Source organism: Astatotilapia calliptera, chromosome 17 (genome assembly GCF_900246225.1).
Source record: "Astatotilapia calliptera chromosome 17, fAstCal1.2, whole genome shotgun sequence".
NCBI lineage: Eukaryota > Metazoa > Chordata > Actinopteri > Cichliformes > Cichlidae > Astatotilapia > Astatotilapia calliptera.
The window spans coordinates 19,329,469-19,345,161 of NC_039318.1; the positions used below are offsets into that span (position 1 = coordinate 19,329,469).

The 15,693-nt window shown below is 41.4% G+C and overlaps 2 protein-coding genes across 2 annotated transcripts; one reads left to right on the top strand and one right to left on the bottom strand.

The window, feature by feature from the left end:
- Nucleotides 1-81: 81 nt before the first annotated feature.
- Nucleotides 82-5,487, bottom strand: LOC113008648 (tetraspanin-8-like). The gene is made up of 10 exons (XM_026146214.1): nt 4,955-5,487; nt 4,581-4,649; nt 4,380-4,496; nt 2,788-2,862; nt 2,473-2,568; nt 1,971-2,081; nt 1,854-1,889; nt 1,680-1,763; nt 1,190-1,317; nt 82-456 (listed from the first exon to the last, which is right to left on the bottom strand). The coding sequence occupies exons 1-9, from the start codon at nt 5,012-5,014 to the stop codon at nt 1,195-1,197; spliced, it is 771 nt and encodes a 256-aa protein (XP_026001999.1). The 5' UTR covers nt 5,015-5,487; the 3' UTR covers nt 82-456; nt 1,190-1,194.
- Nucleotides 5,488-10,462: 4,975 nt separating this feature from the next.
- LOC113008653 (histone H2B 1/2) lies at nt 10,463-10,949 on the top strand. Its single transcript, XM_026146220.1, has one exon. The coding sequence runs from the start codon at nt 10,514-10,516 to the stop codon at nt 10,886-10,888; it is 375 nt and encodes a 124-aa protein (XP_026002005.1). The 5' UTR covers nt 10,463-10,513; the 3' UTR covers nt 10,889-10,949.
- Nucleotides 10,950-15,693: the final 4,744 nt, after the last annotated feature.

A 15,693-nucleotide genomic window follows, 5' to 3' on the forward strand; every position in this document is an offset into this window, starting at 1 on the left:
TGCAGTTGTTTTTTGTTTGATTTGTGTTGGAAAAAGTTCCTTTACAGCAGTGAAACAGAAAAAAATTTCAGACCGACACGGTTTCTTTTTTCCCCTTTTAATCCTGTAACATGGTTAGATTTACATAGAGACGTCAAAAATGCAAAGATATACAAAAATATTTCCCTTATAAACATTTTTACAAGCAGCTGCATCATCACAGCACTCAGGTTTCAAACTGCAAGCTTGGAAGATTCTGTCCTACTAACAAACTTCACATGAGGTCGCAAAAGAATGTGGCTTTTCTTTTAAATACATTTAATTTTACCATGACAAATCGAATCAGTAACATTAACACTGCCTTCCACAAACACAGCAGGTTACACGAGTCCAGCTGTGAGTGGTCTCAGGGATCTCAAGATGGCTGATAGCTGGTGGAAGCTGCCAGCTCTGTTCAGAGATGGAATGCAGGAAATTCTGTGAAAGAGATTTTAATTTAGAGATTAAAGACTGTTTTTACAGTAATGGTAGTTAAGGTGAAGACTTTAGAGCCAAAAGTAGGTGAATTTTCTTCAGCAAAGAGTGAAGAAGCTGGAAACTAAAAGGGTGAAATTGTACAAATTTCATTTTGAATTTAAAAACTTTTTTTTAACACAAACACAGAAAAGTCCACGTGAAAAGAATTATTTCTATGCATCAAAGCAATTTTGGCAGATAAGAAATTAAGAAATAAAACTGCCATTTTGGGTGATATTATGCTCGATTCCCTCCTGAAATGTTGGGATGGTGTTATTCAGACTAGTGGGCTGGAGAAAGCAGTTAAGCTATTGAGATGGATTTCTTATGACTGACTTTTTGGCCCAATATTTACGATAATAAGTTTAGTATATGGGTCTCAAAAGGTTTAACTACTTATTATTCTCTTACCCATGAGGGGGCATTCTTGAGCTTTGAGACATTAAGACAAAAATATGGACTAGGTCAAGACCATTTTTACAGGTATTTACAAGTCAGGCATTACTTTGATGAAAACATTAAAATTATAATAGAAAACAGTGAATTGGGCTTTGTGGAGCACTGTTGTTATCAAAAAATTAAAAATTAAAAACAAAACAAAAATTTTTCATGCTGCTTGAAAAATATTTCACTTTGAAATTCAAGAAGAAAAAAAAACAGGACTGTATGAAAGAAAAAAAACAATGCATCGTACTTTGGCTAGTATGCCGGGGTGTTGTGCAGCTCCTCGTATTTTGGTGGCATCATGGAGACCACGATGGTGTGTCTGTTTGGGTAATACAGCTGGTGAATCATGATGGAGGACAGAATCATGCCAAGCAGCTGTCGGGGAACACAGGAAGCTGAGTTAAACATCTGCAGGTTGTGAAATGTTGATTCTGATTCTGTATTCATAATGAACTAATATTATAATGAACTTAGACTCAAACTGCTATGTATTTACGTACAAGATGATTTTTCACAAATTTAGATTTTAGTACTAGTTTACTTTTTGTTCCACTACAGATGCTGTAATTCTTCAACATTTGATGGAGAAGATGGAGAATTCAAACTTTGTAGAAAAAATATATTACATGTATACTATGACTTTCTCATTGTCACATAAATAATAGCAGGGACTAAATGCAGAGAATGCAGATGTGACATTTATGCTACCGAATCCTTGAATAATTGATAATACTCACAGCTAGAACAGCCAGAGTGAAGCTGACCACAAGCATGATGTTGTAATGAAACTGAATGTGGTCCATGATCGTGGGAAAGCAGGTCTGAAAATAGAAGGAAAAATAAAAACTGTCAAGTTCTGATATAAACTGAGGAATGATTTAAGCTTTTCAAAAGGGTGCTGGGTCGCTCACCTTAGTGTAGACGGACATTCTCTGCAGCATGAAAGTCTGGAAAATTTACAGAAATAAAGACGTTACAAACTGTGACACACCGTGACCAGTGAAGCAAGTGGGTGCATCGATACTCACGTTGTTTTCGACAGTCTGACACTTGCCCTCCTTCTCCTCCTCCTGGCTGCATACACAGGAGTCGGGGATGTTCTCCCAGTCTTTGTAGCTGAACAGACCACAGCAGTGAAACTACAAACACCAGCAGGAGAAGAAAGAAAGAGGAGAGTTACTCATCTTCAGGAGGATCATCAGCTGGAAATAAACGTTAAAAAGTGTGTGAATTTTTTTTTTAGAAAAAAGTGATCAAATTACTTGTGGACAGTTTGCCTGCTCTTATTCTGAAAGCTCACTTGCTGCCAACTATCAACTGTATATAAATAATGTCACAGTGTATTATGTCATGTTTCAAAGGTCATCTGATGTTATTTTACATCATCACCAGTTTGCAAGTGCTAAATCTTTTATGCCCTGATTGAGTGCATCCTTTTTCCATTAATGTAACTTGTATTTAGCAACAACAAAAGAAAAACTCATTTTAAAAAGATTAAGAGATTGCAGCGAGCAAGTTAGAATAGCTCACCTTCTCCTGAATGACCTCAGCCATGTTCCTCACATCCTCTGAAGATTTGTCCAGAGGCACAAACCTCCTGAAAGTCTGCTCCACGATGCCTTTGAGCTGCAAAAATCAAATATTTTTATAGCATGTATTACATTTATATTTTAAAAATTAAAGCATTTTAATGGTTATGAAAGATAATATGGGTAAGGTAAAGTAATGAAAAAGTAATTGTATTTATATGTGTTGATTATTTAAAAAAAAGCATGATTTAAAAAGTTTTTCCAGTTAAATCAAATAAATCTCTTCACATGACTTCGTCCAGCATCCTGCCTTTACCTGAGGATGAATGATGGCAGCAGGGATTCCAATTATGAGCATCACCAAGCATCCAATGACCATAAACACCAGGAACTGCAGAGGAAAATTCATTCATTTTCTTAAACACTTGCATTATCAAATCATGACTATTACATTTGTCACAGATGGTCTTCATTAAGAAATACAAACAGCCCATAATGGAATGAGACTAACAACCCATATGGAAAAGATATATATAAATCTTATAAAGTTTGTATCTGTCTTGTGTGAAACTTGTATGAAAAGCATACAAGAGTGAAAACAGATATAAGATCCCTAGAAAAATTATATAAATGAAACTTGTATGTTTTGGATACTTACTAAAACAATATATGAAAGTGGCTACTTTCATGGGTAAATCATATAAGCCTTATATGATTCATTATATGAAGTAGGCCACATCTTATGCAAGTCTTTTATAAGTTTTTTCCATTTCTTTTCAATGTGGGAAGATAAGAGAAAGCAAAACTAAACACAGCAAACAAGATGGGAGACCACCAAAATAAAACCGTTCTCTGCTGCCTGTTGGAGCGGGGGGCCTAGGAGGAGGAGTTGGCTGTCCGATTGGGGTCTGGAATGTGGGGCCTCCCTGCTGCTGCCGAGTCGGGTCGGTCTGCTTCTCTCCACCCCAGGGAAAAGGGAAACACTACCTGGGTCTGGGTGCAGTTTCCCCCTCCAGGGGCAAGGGTATCTAGACCTGGGGCTTAGAGTACGCTTGGGGAGTGTGATTGTGTGTACAATGTCTCTTTGTGTCTGTCTCCACGTTGGGTGAGTGATGAGTAATTGCATATGAGAGCATGAGGGTGGGAATGGATGTCTGTATCTGTGTGTGCCTGTATGTCTGTGTCTACATGTCAGGTTGGGTATCAGACGCCACCTCTCTAGGGACATCTCAGGCCCTCCAAGGTTTGGAGGCCTATCTCCCCCACCACTTCCCCTGCCAGTGGCAGACGCCCTCAGACATCAGAATTGGTTGTTCTTTGTATCCGGGCATGGGCGTCCAGGTACACACCGGCTCACTCCTTGGTGGCTGCTTGTCGGGGCCTGGAGCCTGGGTCTCGCTCGGGCCACTTCGGGGGTGGGGTGCCCTCAGCCTCTCGACCTGGGGCTCAGTCACTCTGGCACAGCTGGCTGCTGGCGGAGCTCACGGGCATGTCACTGCAACCCCCCCTGGCTTCTGCTCCACGGCTGCTGAGTGGCCCTTCATCTGGGGCTCTCATCAGCTCTTTCTGGGACAGTGGCGCGGCTGCCCCTCTGTTGGTCTTCCTTGGTCTCTTGTGTTCTGAGGGCCTCTGGATGTCTGGAGTTTTGATCTCCTCCATACCTGCTTCATGCCCTGGAGGACGGGGCTGTGGCTCCCCACACCCTCTAGCAGATCATTACATGAAGGAACCTTTTAATACAAGCGCGTTCATGCTCACAGCTGTACACACGGGTGCTCACACACACAAACTACACCCTTTTTGGCTCCTACCTCAAAGCAGAGCACCATACTGTAATGCAAAGATAATAAAAATGAGAAAAACCCAAAACATCCCCAAAACTTAAAACCAATGACAGTCTGAACTCACCATGATCAGGGCCACTTTGCTCTCCTTGTGGGCTCCGTAGGCTCCCAGCAAGGCGATCATCATGGCGATGCAGCCCACCACGTAGAGGATGAAGAGTTGGGTGGAGCGACCCTCCAGCTGTGGACAAAAGTGTCACGAAAGGTTAGTGGGCTTTGTCTGTTTGTTCCCACATGTTACATTTATGTTTGAATGTGTCCTCACGTTATATCCTCGAACGTCCATGAAGAACTGATACCACAGAGCGAGGGCGATGGCTACTCCACCAGCAAGCTGAACAAACAGAAACAGTCTGGTTAGAGCTGCTGGATCCTTTAAACACAACCAGGATATGAAATGACTGCACAGCCACACACGTGGACGAAGCACAACAACAAACTCTGAAAGTAAGAACAAACGTGTTGAGTTGATGTCGGTTTATTTTACTCTTCTAAGCTTCGGTTTCATTTAATTGTAAAAAAGGAGGCAAATGTGGTTGTTTTTGACTGCTGCGTCTGCCTGCTGACTGGTTGATGTCTTTAAGGAGATTCTGGATTAAAGTCTGCGATTATCATTTCCTAAATAATCTCTTTACTCACCATGAAGAATATGTTGAAGACAGTGAAGATGTGTTTGAGGCAGATGTTGATCTGAGCCATGTTTGCAGCTGGAAAAGTCCAAAGCCCAAAGTCCAGATGAGCTCCGACTGCAGCGAAGTGAAGTGAAGTGAGAGGAGAGCAGCTGAGTGAGCTGCTTTGAAGGGTTTCAGGGCTTTGCTGGGCGGGACGTCCGATATGTTAGAGGTGGAAACTTGTGTGGAATGCTTGTTTAACAAGGGGAGGTTCAAAGCAGGGTCTTCCTCCTTCCAGTAAATCCAGCGGAAATAGTTGTTGCTGTGAGCAGGGACGGAAGCTGTTCACAGACTGGCTGGAGTGGAGGAGAGGGCGGTGTTATGCCCCGTTTAAAACAATCCAGATGTGGAGACATGACTCATTTTACTTTTATGAGAATCTGTCGTCAGCAGGAGGAGAGATAACTTACCGAAAGTCAGTTTATTCCTCTACAGCTCAAAGTAATTTTTACTGCATCTGCACACAATGTACTCAGAGTTTTCTTTTAATAAATGAGATATGTTTATAAGGGTACTGCACTTAAGCACAAAGATTTGTATATAACTTTTTATGTTGTATCATATCTGCAGTGGTTTCAAATGTAAAGCAGTATGAGTACTGCACTCAAATACAGATTACATCGTCTTTAACTTCCCTCCTTATTACTTTTATAGTTGCATCTTATTAAATAATACTTTTTGTTTTATGAAGTAGGTTTTGTAGTTTTTTGTGTCTTTGTAGTTTTTTGTGCATATCACACTTGATTTTTTTTTTTATTGATTCCTAATCATTTTTCATTGTGGAATAATTCGACCCACAAAGACTTTGAGCGTCCACAGAGCACTTTTAGTCCTCCGAGTGTGAACGAGCTGTCAGACAGAGCAAAGCAATGCAAACACTACCCTGAGTCCCACGTCACTGTTTTGGAATCTGCAGCTGTGAAAAAAACAGAAACTTGTGAGATGAAAAAATGATCACTGAATGTAAAATTTGGAATTGATGCCTACAACATGTTGCAGCGGTTGATTTGATTTGTGTTGGATTTTGTAGTTTGTGCCATCATGCAGTTGTTTTTAAATCCTTTCTGTCTTCTCATTTTATTTCTAAAGTTGTAAAGTTTCATGTTACCCTTTTGCGACCCTTTCCTGTTCAGCAGTCAGCACTAGAGCAGGGCGAAATGACCAAAAATATTTATCACGATATACATTTGAAAATTTGTGATAACGATATAACTGACGATATAAGTGACACTAGACAAAATACTTTACAACTCCACAACTTTATTTGTGCAAAAAAAAAAAATCAACGTATTTTCACTTAAACAAGCAGCTTTTTTTATGTGCATTAAAGTTATATAAAAAGTTAACAGTGCAAATGCAAAATCCTTGCTGACAGTTTAACCAAAAGGAATTTCCAGTGGAAATTGGCTGACATATCCTCAGCATAACCATGTATAATATCCACAAAACTTAGAAAGAGGTTATACACACACAATACCGTAATATTATGTTGATGCACAGTACGTATCACTCCGCGAGGCTCCTGCCTACGATGTCCGTAATGCTCTGACAATCCATCAAGCGGTGCGGATTCGTCTTAGCAAAGTTGTACTAAAACATTTGACAAATTTTCGAGCGCCGTGTACATAAAATCGTTTCGAGGTCAGTAAACACAACCAGAATTCATACATAAGGCACATGGGATTATAAGGGGCACTGTCGATTTTCAGAAAAATCAAAGGATTGATTTTAAGTGCGCCGTATTTTCCAAAAAACAAGGTAATAACGACGGGCCGCTAGCATGCGCTACCAAAAATAGTGCTTTGTTGTGTATCTGACGGACGAAAGCTAAACCAGTTCCACACCACTGAAGTTGCAGGATTTTTACAAACCAATTCTGGTTCATCCGTTTCATTTAACGATCCGCTTTCGCCCTTCTCATTCTCCACCATGCTTTTTCCGCCATGTGCGTATGAAAACAAAGGTACGCATGCGCGTTTTACTCATATTCTATCGTGATATTTCATTTTTTTATCGTTGCCCGACATTATACCGGTATTACCATGAACTGTATGATATGGCCCAGCCCTAGTCAGCACATTTAAAAACTGCAGTTGAGCCTAAAGTGCTGTTTTTCCTTTTCAGGACAAAGATATGTAGGAAGCTAAAGAGCAGCAGAGAAATGCCAGGAAAGAGAAATTGAGGGAAGGAGGGACAACTTTCCTTGGAAGTAGACATGTGGGAGGTACGAGATTAAGTTACTGTGACGCAGCTCAGAGGAACAACAATGAAGGCTTTGTGGCTTGTGTTCCCACTTACCTGTGAGAGAGATACTTACAGTTGTACGTTCCTCTTCTGAAGTCTTGCAGTCATTTTCACATAATTTCAGTCTTCTCATTTTATTTCTAAAGTTGTGCCTTACCATTTTGTAACCCTTCTTGTACAGTAGTTCATACAGCATTTTAGAGTTGACCCTAAAGTGCCGTTTCTCCTTTTTAGAGTGAAGAGATCTAGGAAGATGTGGAAGCTGAAAAGCTGCTGAGAAATAAGCAGTATTCCATTTAAAACGATGCTCAGTTGGTGCTAAGGAGCCCAGTGTGCCAAGAATACATATCCTGCACACAATTATCAGCAGCAGCGTGAACCACTGATAAAAGGCAGGATGGATCTTTTCCTGTTGTTTATGTCAGATTCTGACTACAACATCTGAATGTGGGGGCAGAACTCATTTTCTACTGGAGTTCGCCTCTGCATCATGTTTAAACACTCCACACAGGATGCTCTGCAGACTGTGACAAAGCACAGCTGTTGCTGAATATAAAAGGCCCCTGTGGTTCACTTTTTATTGCCTGTAGTTTACAGTATAATGACTAATACTATAATAATTAAGTAATTGTGACTCTGACAGTGAAGAAAGTGAACCTGGCATGTTTGATGGAGATTTAGCGCAGCTGTTCAATTCAGAAACAGAGGATGAGGACTTCGATGGGTTTGATTGATGACGATTACCGGTAAAATAAATGTGAATACCAAATTCAGTTTTGCTCCCGCTCCATTTTTAAATACGCAGACTTGTATGCTTGTGTCTGTTGTTGTTGTAAGGCGGACGTAGTAGAGGACACCATGAGAACATTAAAGGGGGAAGTGTGGGCGTAGATTATATATAAAACCCACACCCTATAATCAGGTGCGCCTTATGTGTGTGTTAAATACAGTAATGGCACACATAACTGAGACTGCGCATTTTAGTACCGTGCGTGAAAATACGGTATCTGGAAGATTTTGCCTCTGAGGAAGATTTTATCTTTGATTGGATCTTTGATTATGGAAATCCTATAAAAACTGAGAGAAGTACTCAAAATGACTAAATAAGTAATGTAATCTTAATGACTTTTATAAGGTACAAGGGGAACAACAAGTGAATGTCAGTAATTCAACCATGAAGGTCACTGGCAAATTTGTTCACTCGAAGATAAACTTCTACTCTTCATGTGTAACTTCACACTTGGTTGGTTGACTACCCTCTCGGTAGAATCACAGCTGTCTCTGATCGCTGAGGTGAGAGGGCTAGTGTTCACTGCTTTGATCTCAGAGGACGACTTTCTCTCTTACCCTTCGTGTCGTCAAGACACACTAAGCAATCTTCTAATTGCAGCAATTCAAGAGCCTGCTGAAGATTATTGTTTGCTGAATACATACCAGCAATCATGTGATAGGTTTAGTTATTAATAGGAGCTGACTTATGATGCATTACTGGGAGTAGCATTCCAAGTTAGCACAGTGTCCACTCTGCAGCTGGACTGAATTTCTACAATTCCTATTCTGGGTCTGATCCATAAAATCCTGCTGGAAAAGACAGACTGATATCTGAAATGTATACCTTATGCTGAGTACAGCATAGGGTATACAGGTGTGCTCTCCTTTGATTTGATTCAAGCCCTTGACAAAAGTGGAAAGGAAAAACTAATTTTTAAAAGTCAGAAACCTCTGGTAGATCCAGGTTCCCGGAAGGGGCAGCTGCAGCTGGAGTTGTTGGTTTTTAAATTTACTGGCAACGAAGTTTAAAGCTGAATTTGACTGTATAGTTACTTCTTCATAGCTGTTCCTTTATTAAAGAAAAGAAAACATAGGGGTGGATATGAGGGAATATTCCTGCAGATTTCCCATGTGTGGGACTAATAAAGGTTATCTTAAGTTAGATGTGTTTCTGATTATTAGGTAGAGAGTATAATTTACTCACTGCACAAAGTGATGTCAGAGAGACATCTTATATAAGTCATTTTTGCATGTTGAATTTTGGTCCACTAAAGTGGTTGTTTTGTAAGGCTAGGCGACGTTGTGTTTTTTTTAACGTGTAATGAATGTCTGGCGTTATCTTCCTCTCATTGTAGCAGAGGCTCTCAAACTGGTGTTCCCAATCCACAGATTGGGTATAAGCAAAAAACCTATGGTGGCACCTAGATACATGTGCATCATCCGGGGTTGAGTTAATTAGCACAATGGACAAATATTTAAGTCCATCTACTTCATCGAGTAATGCAAAAGCCAAACTAGCTAAAGTATCACAATAATTAATTTGTATTTGGCTTTATCGAGAATGACAATGGCAGACCAAAGTGTGTTTGTGTCTTCAAGAAGTAAAAAAATAAAATAAATGAAGCCAGCAAAGCTAAAGCAGCATCTCATCACAAAGCACCCTGAGTTTTATCAGAGTTAGGATTATAAGAGGCCCTTTAACACACTCTGTTAGGGAGTTTTTATTGTTTTATTTGCTTATGGTTCAAAAGTTATGTTACACATATTTCACCAGACACAGTTTTCTGTAGAAACAGGAAGCTGACCCTGTGACACTGGGATTTACCGCAAGAGACCAGCACAGAAATGCATATCCGCAGAAGTTGACTTGCATTATATTATTCTTAGAAATTGACTTGCAACACACATACTTTGTGACACACACACACAGCTTACACACACAGACAGCATCAGGACCTGCGTAACAGGAAATGTGATTATATTTGCATATTGACAATGTAACCTATAAAAATAAACGAATACTGCAGTTCGGTGTGATTTGCTCTGAGCTTTTCACCCGTGCAGCACGTTAACCTACACAAGTGTCTCAGTGTTGATTATTCACCTGACTGTTTGTTAACTGAATATCACCGACACACTCACTTCCTCTTACAAAGCTCAATAAAACAGGATACTTGTAAAAATGAACCCTGAAGGGTTTTAAGCCCTGAGAATTTCAGGACAATATATCCTGTAACTTTGACGTTATGAGGGGAAACATTGCATCCGTAAAATGCCATAAAATAGTAAAAACTAAGGTGATGTTCTCTAATTCATATGTAAATAATGAGATTCGTGGAAGATTTCAAGTGCTTTTTTTCACTGTTGACTGTGTGCCTTTGTGTAAACCTGAGCAACAGCTCGGCCAATGACAGGCGAGGAACAGCACAGCCTTATTTGCATACAGCGGAAATAAAAGAGCCACTCTCAGCTGACGAGCACATTCTCCGCTGTGAGGAAGTGAAGTAAGAAAATGCCTGAACCCGCCAAGTCAGCGCCCAAAAAGGGCTCCAAGAAAGCCGTGACCAAGACCGCCGGCAAGGGCGGCAAGAAGAAGAGAAAGACCAGGAAGGAGAGCTACGCCATCTACGTGTACAAGGTGCTGAAGCAGGTCCACCCCGACACCGGCATCTCGTCTAAGGCCATGAGCATCATGAATTCGTTCGTCAATGACATCTTCGAGCGTATCGCCGCTGAAGCCTCCCGCCTGGCCCACTACAACAAGCGCTCCACCATCACCTCCAGAGAGATCCAGACCGCAGTTCGCCTGCTTCTCCCCGGTGAGCTGGCCAAGCACGCAGTGTCTGAGGGCACAAAGGCCGTCACCAAGTACACGAGCTCCAAGTAAACTGCATCTTTACTTAATCCCGAACAACGGCTCTTTTCAGAGCCACACATCTCTTCTAAAGCGTACATGTCCTGACTTTATTTAATTTGTAGCTGTCATGATGGTGAAACATAAATTACAGTTTGTGTTACTCTTGTATGCTTTGAATAAAAAAAGAAGAGAGAAATTTCAAGGACTTAATGATGGACCACCTGACCAGAACAGTCCTAACGCCATCACTATATCATTTAGCATTATTACTATTTGGTTGGTTTGGTTTTGTAGTTTGTGTTGTGTTTTTTTTTTTTTTTTTTTTTTTTTTTTGGGGGGGGGTCATGTTTTGTGGTCCCTTGTCTGCGAAAAGCACTGAATAAATACACTTGTGGGTTTCTCAGAAATAATGACATGTGAACAAGAGCTTATTGAGCTCATCCTGGTGAGGCAAATGTTTGGCTTCAAATCACAATTCTGATCGTAAAATCCTGGACAGGATTACAAATACAATAAATAAACGCGATTAGTTTCACATTTCAAACTACAGTGACATCCTCCGTGTGTGTGTGTGATCTATACATGTGTTAATCGTTTTAATGTAGTTCAACACTTATGCTAGCCTCTGGGTGAAACGTTAAGAGGGTGTGTGGTTTTTGTTACAAATACGGACACTTGGGTTTAGTTTGAAATAAAAATGTGAACTCCACTCAGACATTGTGTGTGATTTGGTGTGAGTCTCCCTTCGGTTAGACTTAATTTGTCATTTAACAAAAGACCACATTTCCACATTTAGAAAATAGAAGAGTGGGCGGAGCCGCTGAGCTTCGAGTCGCCGTCACACCGTCTGTTTTCTCTTACGTCCGCCGAGCACACATAATAACACGGCTCCGTGGAGTTTAACTTCATTCGACTTTGCTCGTTCAGAGAAGAAATTATAACCATGAGTGGAAGAGGCAAAGGTGGCAAAGGACTCGGGAAAGGAGGCGCCAAGCGTCACCGTAAGGTGCTCCGTGATAACATCCAGGGTATCACCAAACCCGCGATCCGTCGTCTGGCTCGCCGTGGCGGAGTGAAGCGTATCTCCGGTCTGATCTACGAGGAGACCCGCGGAGTGCTGAAGGTGTTTTTGGAGAACGTCATCCGTGATGCTGTTACCTACACGGAGCACGCTAAGAGGAAGACTGTGACCGCCATGGATGTGGTGTATGCTCTGAAGAGGCAGGGCCGCACTCTGTACGGCTTTGGCGGTTAAACTCAGTCGCCCTAATCCATCAAACGGCTCTTTTAAGAGCCACACACTTCTCTTTAAGAGCGTTGTTCTGCGATCTTGTTTTTGTCACTTTTTACTGCCTTCTTGTGTTTTCTTTTGCACTCTGAATATCTTATACGCCATTAGGTGATGAGAATTGTCAGGTAGGAAATATTGTACTGCATGATGGTGGACTGCACTGGTGCACTTGAGAGAGATACCCGCCCATGTTGACGTGCGAGCATTAGTGATGGGATTTCTGGCTCTTGTTAGAGACCCGGCTCTTCGGGTTATTTTGTTGCTTTAATTTATTATTAGCAATAATATAAAACTATGCACAAAAGGAATTACTAACGTTAAAAAAGTGGTTCTATTTATTTTTGTATATAAATATATGCGGTGGCTCCTAGAGACAAAACATGTACAAACTCCAAAACAAATTTCTAGTGTTAACTGAACTTCAAAAACAGAGCTACCTAGATCACTTAAATTACACAATTGAAAGCGTATGTGTATATATCTGAGCACAAGATCCATAGAGGCTGGGGTCTATCACACCAGGCAAGACCCCAGGTGCAGGCTGTGTAAAGATGCCCCAGAGACAATCCAGCACATAACAGCAGGGTGCAAGATGCTAGCAGGCAAGGCATACATGGAGCGCCATAACCAAGTGGCCGGCATAGTGTACAGGAACATCTGTGCCGAGTATAACCTGGAAGTCCCGAGGTCAAAATGGGAGATGCCCCCAAGGGTGGTGCAGAATGACCGAGCTAAGATCCTGTGGGACTTCCAGATACAGACGGACAAAATGGTGGTGGCTAACCAACCGGACATAGTGGTGGTAGATAAACAGAAGAAGACGGCCGTAGTGATCGATGTAGCGGTTCCGAATGACAGCAATATCAGGAAGAAGGAACACGAGAAGCTGGAGAAATACCAAGGGCTCAGAGAAGAGCTCGAGAGGATGTGGAGGGTGAAGGTAACAGTGGTCCCCGTGGTAATCGGAGCACTAGGTGCGGTGACTCCCAAGCTAGGCGAGTGGCTCCAGCAGATCCCGGGAATAACATCGGAGATCTCTGTCCAGAAGAGCGCAGTCCTGGGAACAGCTGAGATACTGCGCAGGACCCTCAAGCTCCCAGGCCTCTGGTAGAGGACCCGAGCTTGGAGGATAAACCGCCCGCAGGGGCGTGCTGGGTGTTTTATATATGTATATATATATGTATATGCATGTATATTCAATTCAATTCAATTTTATTTATATAGCGCCAAATCACAACATAAGTCGCCTCAAGGCGCTTCATAGATACAGAGGAAAAACCCAACAATCATATGACCCCCTATGAGCAAGCACTTTGGCAACAGTGGGAAGGAAAAACTCCCTTTTAACAGGAAGAAACCTCCGGCAGAACCAGGCTCAGGGAGGGGCGGCCATCTGCTGCGACCGGTTGGGGTGAGAGAAGGAAGACAGGATAAAAGACATGCTGTGGAAGAGAGACAGAGGTTAATAACAGATATGATTCAATGCAGAGAGGTCTGTTAATACATAGTGAGCGAGAAAGGTGACTGGAAAGGAAAAACTCAATGCATCATGGGAATCCCCCGGCAGCCTATGTCTATTGCAGCATAACTAAGGGAGGATTCAGGGTCACCTGGTCCAGCCCTAACTATATGCTTTAGCAAAAAGGAAAGTTTTAAGCCTAATCTTGAAAGTAGAGATAGTGTCTGTCTCCTGAATCCAAACTGGAAGCTGGTTCCACAGAAGAGGGGCCTGAAAACTGAAGGCTCTCCCTCCCATTCTACTTTTAAATACTCTAGGAACAACAAGTAGGCCTGCAGAGCGAGAGCGAAGTGCTCTAATAGGGTGATATGGTACTACAAGGTCATTAAGATAAGATGGGGCCTGATTATTTAAGACCTTGTATGTGAGGAGCAGGATTTTGAATTCAATTCTGGATTTAACAGGAAGCCAATGAAGGGAAGCCAAAACAGGAGAAATATGCTCTCTCTTTCTAGTCCCTGTCAGTACTCTTGCTGCAGCATTTTGGATTAGCTGAAGGCTTTTCAGTGAGTTTTTTGGACATCCTGATAATAATGAATTACAGTAGTCCAGCCTGGAAGTAATAAATGCATGAACTAGTTTTTCAGTGTCGCTCTGAGACAGGATATTTCTAATTTTAGAGATGCTGCGCAAATGGAAGAATGCAGTCTTACATATTTGTTTAATATGTGCATTGAAGGACATGTCCTGGTCAAAAATGACTCCAAGGTTCCTCACAGCGTTACTGGAGGCCAAGGTAATGCCATCCAGGGTAAGAATCTGGTTAGATACCATATTTCTAGGCTTTTCAGGGCCGAGTACAATAACCTCAGTTTTATCTGAATTAAGAAGCAGAAAGTTAGCGGCCATCCAGGTCTTTATGTCTGTAAGACATTCCTGCAGTTTAACTAATTGGTGTGCGTTATCTGGCTTCATGGACAGATAGAGCTGGGTGTCATCTGCATAGCAGTGAAAATGTATGCTATGTCTTCTAATGATGCTGCCTAAGGGAAGCATGTATAATGTAAACAGAATTGGTCCTAGCACTGAACCCTGTGGAACTCCATAATTAACCTCAGTGTGTGAAGAGGACTCTCCATTTACATGAACAAATTGGAGTCTATTAGATAGATATGATACAAACCACTGCAGTGCAGTACCTGTAATACCTACAGCATGTTCTAATCGCTCTAATAGGATATTATGGTCGACAGTATCGAATGCTGCACTAAGGTCTAGCAGGACAAGCACAGAGATGAGTCCACTGTCAGAGGCCATAAGAAGATCATTTGTAACCTTCACTAAAGCTGTTTCTGTGCTGTGATGAGCTCTGAAACCTGACTGAAACTCTTCAAATAAACGATTCCTCTGCAGATGATCTGTTAGCTGTTTGACAACTACTCTTTCAAGGATTTTTGATATGAAAGGAAGGTTGGAGATTGGCCTATAATTAGCTAAGACTGCTGGGTCTAGAGATGGCTTTTTGAGTAAAGGTTTAACTACAGCTAGCTTGAAGGCCTGTGGTACATAGCCGATCATTAGAGATAGGTTGATTATATTTAAGATCGAAGAATTAATTAATGGCAGGACTTCTTTGAGCAGTTTTGTAGGAATGGGGTCTAAAAGACACGTTGATGGTTTGGAGGAAGTAATTATTGAAGTTAACTCAGAAAGATCAATTAGAGAAAAAGAGTCTAACTTAACATCAATGGTACTAAGAGTAGCTGTAGATAATATTACATCTGTGGGATGATTACTGGTAATTTTTTCTCTAATGATAAAGATTTTATTTGTGAAGAAGTTCATGAAGTCATTACTAGTTAACGTTAAAGGGATTGTTGGCTCAAAAGAGCTCTGACTTTTTGTCAGCCTGGCTACAGTGCTGAAGAGAAATCTGGGGTTGTTCTTATTTTCTTCAATCAGTGATGAATAGTAAGATGTTCTGGCTTTGCGGAGGGCTTTCTTATAAAGCAGCAAACTATTTCTCCAGGCTAAATGATGATCCTCTAAATTTGTGACACGCCATTTCCTCTCCAGATTACGAGT

Excerpts from the sequence above, each read along its gene's own strand:
- LOC113008648 (XM_026146214.1), bottom strand. The coding sequence starts at position 5,014 with ATGGCTCAGATCAACATCTGCCTCAAACACATCTTCACTGTCTTCAAC. Across the intron at positions 4,650-4,954 it reads TCTTCAACATATTCTTCATG|CTTGCTGGTGGAGTAGCCAT; the intron begins GTGAGTAAAGAG and ends CTGTTTGTTCAG. Across the intron at positions 1,764-1,853 it reads GAATGTCCGTCTACACTAAG|ACCTGCTTTCCCACGATCAT; the intron begins GTGAGCGACCCA and ends TTCTATTTTCAG.
- LOC113008653 (XM_026146220.1), top strand. The coding sequence starts at position 10,514 with ATGCCTGAACCCGCCAAGTCAGCGCCCAAAAAGGGCTCCAAGAAAGCC.